This window comes from Takifugu rubripes, chromosome 4 (genome assembly GCF_901000725.2).
Source record: "Takifugu rubripes chromosome 4, fTakRub1.2, whole genome shotgun sequence".
NCBI lineage: Eukaryota > Metazoa > Chordata > Actinopteri > Tetraodontiformes > Tetraodontidae > Takifugu > Takifugu rubripes.
Genome location: NC_042288.1, coordinates 5,927,689 through 5,939,943, shown reverse-complemented (window position 1 = coordinate 5,939,943; position 12,255 = coordinate 5,927,689). Strand labels below are relative to the sequence as shown.

Sequence of the window (12,255 nt, the reverse complement as noted above, 5' to 3'; positions counted from 1 at the left end):
TGTTATTGTGACTCTCTAAGAGAATTAATAATATTGATTCAAGTCTCCAAGGTCACAGGAATAACAGCAGTGGAGGAGCTTTTAGGGAAGATATATCCTTCGCTTTCAATATTACAACCAATGTCAGATAAACAGTGCGGCCAGACTCGGAAAAACCATGTCAGACGTCCGGATTTGGGCCGTATTTAACAGATTCCTTAACAGCTCAGAGAAAATGTGAAATATCTGAGATCAGGTTGTCCTTTTTCAACTGGCTGACAATTATGTTGCTGAAGGAAGAGAGGGAATAAGGGATGTTTAATGACTGTGCTGTCAGGGACGACTTATCAATTTAATCAATCAGTCTGATGGAAACAAATTAGAAGTGCAAGGAGGGATAAAAGTATAATCAGGAGATGACCCGATAATCACCGGTAGCATTTGGAGAGTAACAAGAACTTAAATATTTGACTTGGGGAAAAAAAAACACCAAGATCATTTTTTTATAATCTAGAATATATAAAATAATCTACAGACTAATCCTAATCTATAGCAACAAAAATAATTGCAGGCTTCCATTATTCGTTGACCAAGGGCAAAATCTAATGTTAAAGTGACCCACCAGCTTTATTATTTTAAATATTTTATTGGTGCAATAAGAAATAAAAAGAATACCAACCAATGATTAGTTTAGATTAAATAAAAGTAGTGAATGAGTATTGTTAGTCTGCCTCTGTCTAAACAATGGATGACTATTGCTGTATCTACAACACAACTACAACACCCACAATCCTATAGGGGCAGCGGGCCAATTTAAACAAATGATTTGACCAACACTAATAAAGAAATCGCACCGTATTTTGTTCTGAATGGTGTCATACCTTGGAAGTAGTTTTGGTCTCTGGGCTGCAGGGGTCTGATGCTGCCCCTGCCGTTGACCCTGGGGTTAATCCTGATGACCCTTGACCCTGAGCATGACCCTGGGATTCCCTCCTCTGAGAGATGGACAGCTTCTTCTTCCGAGGTCGCCCCTTCAGGTTGGGAGCTGAGGCAAAGGGAAATGGTGACAATGTGAGCGCTCATTGTGCTATTTAAGGGGAGAAATGAGTCCAATTGTGCACCGTCACTCCTCTCTGGTGAATAGTTCTGATCCTCACAGTATCTTAATACCGTTTGCAAGAATAATTGAAAACGCTTTAGCCAAAACTGCATTTGCACTCTGGCAACAGCAGACAAAGGCAATGACAACATTTACAATCAGGCAATGGAATTTCACAATCTTGCTAGTCCGGAGCTAATTATTCTTATTTTTTTAAGTGGATTAGGACAACATTGTGCTGAGTGGAGCAGCAGGGTGCCAAATTGCTCCAGTGTGTTGCTCCTCAAGCTCCTATTTAGCCTGAAAAGGAAGGGCATTGAAAGACAGATGTATTTTTGAGATTATATTTAAGGCCACGGTAGCAGCAGTTAGCATAATGCTAAAGGACAGAAGCTGTTAACCTACAAATCCACAATAAGGATGTTGTTTTAAACACTTTCTGCTGGGATCCATGTTTGACACAGATGCTAATCAAACAACGACATTTATGGCTATTTATGCATTGTTGTTCACAGCAGGAAAGCCACAGTTATCACCTCATTATCAGCATCATAAAGAAGTGCATTATTATAAAGGACATCAAATGATCATTGCGGCTTCACTTCCCTGTTTAGCCTGCTCAGCATTGTTAATTAAAAACACATGAACATGCCTGATAGGAGCTCTCCGTTTCAAAGGCTGGGAGATATAATTGCCCGGCTCACATTACACACACAATAAAGTATTTAAGCTCTCCGTGTCCTTTGTACACCCACGTTTATGTCAAACCCATGACTGTAATGTAACTTCTTGGCAGAAAGCCTCGCCTTCAATGCAGCAACACAAACAGAGATAAGCTCAAAGGAAAAATAGAGAACTTCAAATAATCCCTGTATACCGTCACACATTTTACAACATCCACATTCTCCCCTCGCAATGACAATTAAATCAGATCCAAGGTTGTTCTCTGCCAAAAAAAGGCTCAGCGATTATTTTTGTCAGCTCAAATTCCCATCAAGAAAACTGCTAAACGCCAGAGTCGATTGGACCAGAGAACAGGGGTGAAATGATCGAGACTCTGCAAACTATCGCTTGGTGTTGTTATTCTGAAAACCGCAACGCTGAGGAGAAACAACTTGTGGAAAATTCCAAGGGCATTTGTCATCCCTTTGGCACTAAAAACAAGTTTTCAGCACTCTAATCTTTATTTAGAAAGCGCTGGGTGTGTTTCTTCCTACACTGTTCTCATATCTGGGCCCATTTTGTTATTACTCACTAATACTGAGAAATCACACACTTCTTATTTATCTGCTAACAGACTGAATACAGAAAATAGGAAAATAAGAAGAACAGGATCACACAAACACAGAGTACTCAAATCCGCACATTATGCTTCCAAGGAAATTATTGACATCACTCATGTCACATGGGATCGAGTGAGGTCACACTCGGTTCTGGTTTTAGTCCAATCACTATACCCCCACCCCCTACCCCCCCATCCTTCACCGAGTTACATAACCTGCCTGTCTGTTTAGATTTTTCATCAGGTCAAAAGCCACTCGCAAAAGGAAAATGCTGCAATTACAGAAAATCGCTGCTGCGTCACACACACAGACGCAACGCCGAGCAGCTTTAATCCATCGACTTATCGATGAAGGAACGGCAGAGGTGACAAGGAGCAGATACCAGAGGAAACCTGCAGCCAGGAGCACATTTGTGTGGTTTTTATCTCACACACACAAACACACACACACACACACACACACACACACACACACACAAACAAGGTTAAGTGCAGCAGTCTCTCTGCAGCAGGAGTTGTGCAGCACCGCTGGGCTGCTCTCCCAGTGCCAGTGTTGCATAAGCGAAGAGTCATCAGCTTTAAAACAACACAGAATCAAACACACACTGACGGTGCAGATTGATTTTTTTAGAAACAGATAGTTATAAAAATGGAGTGTTTTTATTTCAGCACCTTTGGACGCGGGGTATTTTTGCCATCCTGTGGGCATGGAGTGTTTTTGTCAATGTAGGCTCCTGATGCAGGAAACTGCTTCATGGTCACAAATAACCTTCAATTAAAAATATATATAAATATGTGGGGGGGGTGGGGGTGGGGGGGGGGGGGCGGGGGGGTCATCCTTATATTGCGTGAGTCCATCGGTTGTTGTCACGATGGTGAAAAAGTTTGGAGACTGACTGACTGACTGACTGACTGACTGACTGACTGGAGCCCTGGACTGATGCTTGGACTCAGAGCATGACTCAACATCTGCGTGACTTCACTTCTGAACGGTGGATACAAAAACCCTAATTAAAGGGCTAAACGCTCCTCTGATGGTGCACATTCCACCGTTTGATTGACAAACTAATTTCATATCTCCAGAACAAAAGTGACTAAATTGATAGGCTCAGTAGGAGTTGAATAGCAGCAATTTCATCTCCTTATTTAAACATTCGTAGGGGGTGAAAAAGGCCTGACTAGAAGTTTAATCTGTCAGAATTAACCACAGACTCATGGTGTATTTTTACCTGTCAAAAAAGTGGGTCAAAAGGCGGCCATTTTTCTAAATATTTGAACAACAACAGAACGGAATGACGTTCCTTTCCGGCATGTTTTGTGTTTTTGGACAGAATTTCACTGATGGCAGCGAGTGCACCGGGAAGCTGCGGCGTCCGTAGCTTCACCGCTGTGAAATCGTTAGTGGTCTCCCAGTAGAATACCTGTGGTCCGTCACACCAGGTTTAAAAGTGTTTCCAGTCTAGCATTTAGTGTCATTGTTGAGTTTGGCTGGTTTGTAGATAAAACAAACATTTAAGTTACATAATTTAAATTAAAGTTATATTTCAACTTTTCAACATGCTAACAACTATGGACCTGCCACACTATTTACATGAATATCAACTGATAAGTGACTAAAACACAATCATGAGAGTGCTAAAGGTTAAATGCAATTGTATAGTATACAAATATTATTAAATGTCAGTTATTGGTCTGACCCAGTTACCTTCATCATTTTAATGACACTTTTTAACGGACCCGAGGTTGTTGAACCAACGCTTATGTGATTTACAAAAACAAACTCTGACTTCTTAGAGGCTCTCAAGTTCTAAAGTTCCAGGCAGCATAATGAGCTCCAAGGTCCAAATGAAGAGGTGAACGAGGAAGGGGGGGGGGGCTGGAGGTGGGAATGAATGAGACACGACCTGAACAAACATTAGTTTTAGAAAAAAACATGTTTTGGCATATTTTTCACCTCACTAAAGACTCGACACCCACTCTGCAATTATCTGTGTAGCTCACAGCCAAAAGTAACATGTGTTGAAATCCACGGACGCGTCTGTACAGTACACAGTGTCCCGAGGACAGAAGTGAATCCAGCATGATTAAAGTTGACACTTGTGATTCACCTCCTACGTAAATAACTCATACCTCAGAGATAAAGACTTCGGTGCGAGTCGGCCGTGAATTTAAAGCTACAAATACAACATATACAAGTAAAGTTCTGGAAAAAGGCTGAAGTGAACTCCAGTCATGTGTGGAAATTCTGTGACCGCAGCTTCTGGATATGCTGTAGGTGAGTAAATGAAACCCTACATGAGAAAACACACACAGACAAAGAAAGTGGCTTAATGCTGGGTCACAAGTGGAAATTTACAGCCACTCGTAAAACATGAGATGGCAGACAGTATTTAAGCAGTGTAAGCACTGAGCAGATGCTTTTTAAATGTATCCAGAAACAAATCCTGATAATGAAGCAATAGATCTGCAGAAAGGGGACTTTCCTACTGGGAATAAAACCGGAACATGACTCACAGGATTCATATTCTACAATAACACCACCTGTCAGAAAGGAAAACCAGAGTAAATAAAACTGAACAAATAGCCTGGTTAATAAAAACCTCACAAATCAGGATACAAAGGTATCTCTGACGCAACCTTTAAATGTAGACTTCAATCTGGAGAACAGATATTACACTTCACTGGAACAATATAACAGCAAGAAAAAGAGAAGATTAGGAAGATTCAAAACAGACAAAATCACTTGAGGTAATCATCTCAAAGATTAAAGGTCATTTTTAAAGCTGGATCTTTCATGAATTTCTGAATAAAATGAGCCAATTAATCAAACATTTGTAACCTCCCTCCGCCCTTTAAAACAGGCCAGTTTGGCTTAACACCCTTTAAAATATCGCTTCCAGTGCTTCCCAGTACCGCATTGGTGACATTACACTACACAGGAATATAATGTCTAAAGGTTCTTCTGAGCTTTTGACCGATGCTTTCAGGATTTATAACCACGAGTGCAGCGTTCACGCTAATACAAACCCATATGTGCCGTTTTAAAGATGAAACATCCCACATTTTCTGTCTTATTCCACCAGATAAACTGGAGCTGCGACCCAGAAACATTTGTCTTTTCATGTGCAAAAATCATCAAGATGTTAACATCCAGACATAAATCAGTCTGAGTTCTAATTCTCCGGGCAGATTTATGGAGTGCACATGGCCCAGTGTCATTACTGGTATTTGCTGAAGGTTGGAGGTCGCCTGTGAGAGGTGTCCTGTTCCTTCGAGCGGAGGGCCCAACTTTTACAGGCTAGTGCACTCGTATAACTCAGTGTTCTGCAGGTAGGAGCCGCTTAGATGTTACAACACATGACACAGGCAGTTTTTATGCTGTATATTATAGCTCAGCTCAGCTAATATTAGCTTTTCTTGGCATGCTGCTCAATGATTTCAGCTTAAATGACAGATGTCAACATCTGTAATACAGAAACATCCACATCGGTGTTTAGGGAGGAATGTTTGGCTCCTTTTTTAGCCCGCTAAAGGGAACAAGCTAGGGTTGTCAAACAAACTTCTGATTCCTGCCTGGCCGGTAGCAAAAACAGACCCACCTTTACGAGAAACCCAGAGGGACAGAAAGATGGAGGGAGGAGAGGAGAGGTGGAATCACAGAAGGGGGGCAGATGGAGCAAACATGCAGTAAACACCACTGAGCAAAAAGTGACTATTTAAATTTTCACACTCATGTTTGCTGAGTCAGTGAACAGATTCATCAGCTGCTTGGTCCCAGGGACACACACACACACCTCACAAACAAATGAGATTATTACAGCATGTGCCAACATAAAGGTGAGGATTTACCGAACTGATTAGATTCCCAATGTCACTGAACACCGTAACCCCATTCAGCTACACTTCTCCACATTGTTAGACACCACTTGTGCTACCGTCGCCTGTTTTCAGGGTGAATGTGTAAAGGCAGACGGAGAATTCCCGGTCGGAGGACTCGATTCTATCTCATCGTCGACACAACCCTGGCAACCTTTTTCCTCTCTGTTTCCCCGACCCATCATTTTCCACATAAATGCAGTGTTTTATCAGCTACAGTCTGTTTTTATTTCCCTCAAAGACAATTCCCCTCAGCTGCTTGAGTGACAGCTGCGCATGCATCATTATCTCGTTGGCGGTGGCTGTCTGTCGCCATAGCCTGTGGCAGACCTCGATCACATTGTATTAGAACTGATGGCCATTTCCACAAAAAGATGCAGGGAAGGATGAATCCAACGTAGACAAGGTGAAGCCACATTAAATCAGCTACATTGGGGTGAGTTGGGTTCGAGTCAGGCTGCTGGAACCTGTGAGAATATTCATCAATGTCGCTTTGACAACGGGACAAAGAGGAAACTAATTGCACAGAAACTCTGCAAAACTAAACCCAGCAAAGGCCACTGTCACCTTTTCAACGCAAATATTTTGTTATATTTTCAAAGCTGCTTTTATGCAAAAATAAACGGAACCTTAATTTGATATTAGCTGCACCGGTCTGGAGTCCAACGTTTTTGCGGGTAATAAGAGGCACAATAACAGGTCTATGCTAATGCCAGGCAGCAGATAAATCAGGTTTATAGACCAAGGTCTTCGTCTGTGGCCTCTGTAAATAGAACAAGATTGCCTCCAATATCATCTAATTACGAGCTTCACGTGTGCACCTAAACCGCCTTTTACACAGATACAGCATAAAGAGCTGACTGACACTTTTACTGTGCTATTTAAACCAGTTGTTAATACTCCAATGTTATTACTCTATTTAAAAAAAGGACTAAAAAAAAAATACCCCCGCTCGGCGTTGATCCCGACAACCTGTCAAATTCTAATTCAGGAACACGACAATTCAAAACTGAAATCAGCTTCCTCTCCTTCGCCTTCACCTCCCATCTATTCTTTCCCACAATAATTATGTGCAAATGTAATTGCAGGAGGGAGCAGAGTGCCGACGGTTGCCGTGCACGCACAACTAAACGTGACATTAAAAAGCTATTATCGGAAAAAGGAAGGTTTTGGCAGACGCGTGGCGGAGGGCAGCTCCTGCCGTATGTTTGTGGAGACAGGGACAACAAGTCAGGTGGTAATTATCAATCATCATCAGGAGGACCTGTCAAAATGCTACGCCGGGCACGCTCTGACTGGCGTTTCCATGGAGACAAGCCCATGTCCCTGTGAACGCCTGTTTACTGAGACATTAAGAACACAGTCAAATATTTTTATCTGGCAGATAATAACGTATGAAGGCTCCCCCCTGAGCTTGCGTCTCTGCGCTGGTGAATCACAACCAGGAGATGTTTCAGGGATGCTTCATGAGCAGTTCTGGTCCAGTTTATGGTTTTGGTTTGTTGCTAATTTCTTTGCCCGTGGGATCAGTTATGTTGGGATTACAATTAGCAGATGGAGATGGAACCTTCTCACCGGCTTATTATTAAAATAAACATGCGTATGTGCACATACATTATGCATTTGCCAGTAATGAGCTCATTTTCTGTGGCCATATTGTTTCAGTACACAGACTCTCCCTTCAGTCTGTCACTGCTAATATCCCTCAGCTGAGACCGGAGCACGTTCTCCCCGGCCGAGTCTTCACTTTTACATATTTCTATGCCTTCTTTTTGCATAACCTACTCTGGTTTCCATTTTACATACACCACATGCCTTCAACTCAAATCTCACCACTGGCTTTACAAGCTCTTCCACTGCTGGCATTTCCTGAGCTCTTTACAGTCAGTACACATATCACACATGAGGCTTGTTTCTGGAACATTTCTATAGTTTCCTAATGCCAGTGGTGCTTTCAGATGACAATCAATTTGCATATGACCTCAATCCACAGCGCTCCAGAGAATCGGGACTATTTTCACTTTAAACAAGCTCTGAAAATTAAACACATCAGCAAGTAAACATGAAAGCAATTCAGAGGGAAAATGGTGTAAGTGCAGTATGAATTTTCCTGCTTTATTACAGCAGTCGTTTGGAGGGGGGGAAAAAAAAGGTGCTCTTAATTCATTATTTGTGCACTGTTGTGCACGCTCCCCCTGGGGAGAAGCAACATTACTCTTTCATCAGATCAAATGAAGCGGAGCCACGCCGTTCCAGGAAGAGCCAATTAAACCGTTCAAAGAAGTTTATTATTGCGACAGATTATGAAATCTTTCTCATCAGATTCATCAGGGTGTGTGTGTGTGTGTGTGTGTGTGTGTGTGTGTGTTTTACTACAATGCAAACTCATAAAGGCTGCAGATTCAAGCATTCCATTTGCAGAGTAAACAGAAAACCGCAGTGCAGACGCAGCACAGCATGTATTACAAGAAACATTTCACGTTTAACTCACATCTGTAATAATAAAAAAAATCACAGAGAAACATTTCCTCATTCCTTCTATCGCTCTGTTCATTCCAGCCGCGTCATGTGACTGCCTCGTGATGTCGCCTGTTAAGCACTTATTAACACACATCTGAGCTGTGACTGGGTTTATTCTCAGCCTGGATCTACTGGCTGACACACAGACAAAGGCGGTGACCTCTGACCCTGGAAGACTTCATAATGTGAACAACACACATATACTCAGTTCCAAAAAGAAATCTAACACACTATTATACCTCTGTGTGTGTGTGTGTGTGTGTGTGTGTGTGTGTGTGTGTGTGTGCGTGCGTGTGCGTGTGCGTGTGTGTGTTAAAAATGGAGATTACATTCTCAAATGAAAATTCCCTCATTAGTTAATCACAGCTGTGTCAACAGAGAAGTATTTCAGTGCTTCAGAGTGAACTGAAGGAATGAGTGCCCTCTTCAAACATTAACAATTTAATCCACATCCGAGCCTCAAACGGTGTCATTGAGGCATTCTCTGCCCACCACTTTCATCTAATCCTGCACATATTTAGACAAGAGTGTGGCTGATGGTTGGTATTTAGACTAAAATGACTTGATATTTCCACGTAGTTTTCATTGCTGCAAGTTATTGAAGTGTGTTTGACACCAAAATTGGAAAAAAATTCCTGTTTACGATGGCAGGAAATGTATTAAATGGGATTTCTGGGGTGAACGTTCCCTTTAAGAAATACACAAGGATAAAGGCGACCACACCAAGCTGTAAACATCTGACCTTATGCGTCAGATTTCGCTGACGCCTATGTGTTGATGAGCAGCTCTGTATGGCCATTGTTCCATGGAAGGAAATTGAAAACAAAATCCATTTTTAAGGACAGTCCCTGATTACCCACCACCACAGCACCAAAAGTAAAGCAGAGTCAGAGTTACATAATTTGAGGGATTTACTAAAAACAGCATAACCTTCAAACTGGTTCAGCATTATTGATACTGACAGACTGCAGATAGCTAGTTTTAAAAATACAGTAAATTTTAGGGGTGGAGAGACAGAGAGGAGGGAGAGATGAAAGGGAAGAGTGGATAAGCTTCAAGGCTTATCCTATTCATTACTGGAGGGGGAAAAAACACAGCATCGACCTATAAATAAATGAATGCCAGGATAAACACAGAGCCCATACATCAATAAAACATATGTATTCTAATAGATCACGCTCCACTTCCATTGGATGAGACTGAGGTAGCCAATGAGCCCAATCATGGCAGGTTTATCATTCCCAACACAACGTGATGTCACAGTGATTATAAATAATCATCGCCGCAACTACAAAATAGGCCACTGGATACTTTTAGCTCTGATTTGTCTTTTTTCCATGCTAATAATTGCACACGAGGAGACTTTAAAGAGCCAGTGTGTAGAAATCAGAAGCATCCAAACCAAATTATCTGAGCCTCCTCCTGCTATACTGGGAAAATTACTAGCTTCCCTTATTATTTATTACAACAAATCCCAACACAAACGAGGCGTTGTTTATGCTTTGATGCCATCGTGTCTCCGAGGCGTAAAAAAGCCATTTTTTACATCATGTGACATGAACAAGTCCTTCTCTGTGCCTCACTCTGCATGTGTGAAAGGTATCCAGCCTCTAATCCAGAGGGCGGGCTTCATCGTGGCCCTCATCGCCACGGTAATAGTGATGAGTCAGCCGACTTCTGCCTGTCTGCTAGTTATTACTGGGACATTCGTCTGAATCACAACAGACATCTGTGACGATGTGACACAGCGGCGCTCAGTTTATCATGTAAATACAATCAGGGAGAATTTATAATCTCTGATCGAAGCAGAAAACCTGTCAGCCACTCAAACCTGTAGCCTCGGCTGCATCTTTCTCTGATTCATCTTCACTTCCCAGGAAATTTGAACCACAAATCTTTTAATTAATTTGCCCGAAGCTGCTCGTTGTGACGTAAACATGAAAAGAGCCACCGCTGGTGTGTCGTTGACAGTCACAACATGAAAACTGCATTCCAGGACATGCCTGAAAACCTGGAAGTCCTCATTTAATTGCAAAAGTGGAGGGTAAAGAGATTAAATCTGCTCCTTTCCTTCTTTATTGACTATATGAGCTGCAGACTATGACCTGTTGTGATCCTGCATCTGTAGGAGGAGTTTTCAGTAAAGATATTGTGACCTCAGACTAATGCTGATGTTTACATCAGTCTTGACGGCTCGTGGTTGATGTGCCCAGACCTCTGAAATCCTTCTCACCTCCCATATTCTTCTGAGCCTAAAATAGATGAGCAGTGATGCAAAGTTCCACACGGACTGTGAATCTGCTGATGACATAATAGGGATAATCAAGAGGACGGAGCTTTATCAGCCCCAAACTTAATCCTCCGGCAGTCAAAGAAAGTGCTTTGAGTTAAAACTTGCACTGTTGCCACTAAAACACGACTTAAATTAAGAACATCTCACTTAGTGGAGAACCTTCTGCAACGGCATGAAATTACACAATCTTTCCTACAAAGTCTATCCATGGAAATGACATCTGACAACCGGGCTATAACATGTGCTCTTTTCTCTTCACTGCATACCGTGTGACATATGGCCGATGAAATATTCATGGGCGCTCGGTTAACACAAATCTGCAAAGGAGATGGGAAAACACGAGCTTAGCAAGCAGTTTGCCTATTACATTAACAGACGGTGCTGTCATGGGACTAAATTGGTGTGTGCATATTTCATCTAATCTGATTTCATGTTTAAAGAGGGAGCAAGAAAGTGCTTCAAGTTGTGGAAACAATGACATCATCCCGTAGGTTCATCTGGTCACCCAACTGAGGGAATATTTGCAGAGATATTATCTCAAAATGCCAGTTTTGCACATTTCCTCTCATTCCCATTCAGTCCGACGTGGGGTTCACACATAAAAACGCTCCAGAAATGCAAACAAATTTGGCCTCAGACGTGCAGAAGTGGCACACGTGCAGCACGCTGCAAAAATAGACCGTCGAGTTCTGCTTTTGATCAGGGCATCTGGACAAGGTTAATATACTGAGGCAATAAATTATTTCTTTATGCTCCCCCCGCCCTGGAGGATTAAGAAAAAGGATTCAGAGGGATTTTTTTGAAAATATTTCTTTTTAATAAAAATCAAACCGTCACTGAGTGAGAGATATTTCAAACAAAACAAACAGAGCCGAGCATGAAATAGTGTTTCCTTGCCAAGGAAAAACCTGGGGAATATGGGATGAATGAGGAAGAGGAGGGTGAGTTGTTTGTGTGTGTATGTGTGCGTGTGATTGCCTCATTCTGCTGCTTTAAAGACACGTGTACTGCAGTGTTAGATTTCTGAAGGTCACAACAGGAGTATGTAAAGAACAGCAGACTTGTGTTATTCTGCTGCTGTCTTATTTACAAGTGAGACCTTCCCTGTTCTGCCTGCACGTCTTATTACACTCCTCCTGGCGAGAAATGAAATTGGGGACACAGAGTGGCGTCGGCTGTAATCAATCCATGCCGGCGGAGAACGGG

General features: G+C 42.1%; 1 protein-coding gene across 1 annotated transcript in view; it reads right to left on the bottom strand.

Moving 5' to 3' along the window:
• arid5b (AT-rich interaction domain 5B) overlaps window positions 1-12,255 on the bottom strand; it is a 53,539-nt gene that overhangs the window by 14,176 nt on the left and 27,108 nt on the right. The window contains exon 5 of the mRNA XM_011603139.2: window positions 861-1,024. Coding sequence (XP_011601441.1) covers window positions 861-1,024 — 164 coding nt within the window. The remainder of the gene's footprint in view (window positions 1-860; window positions 1,025-12,255) is intronic.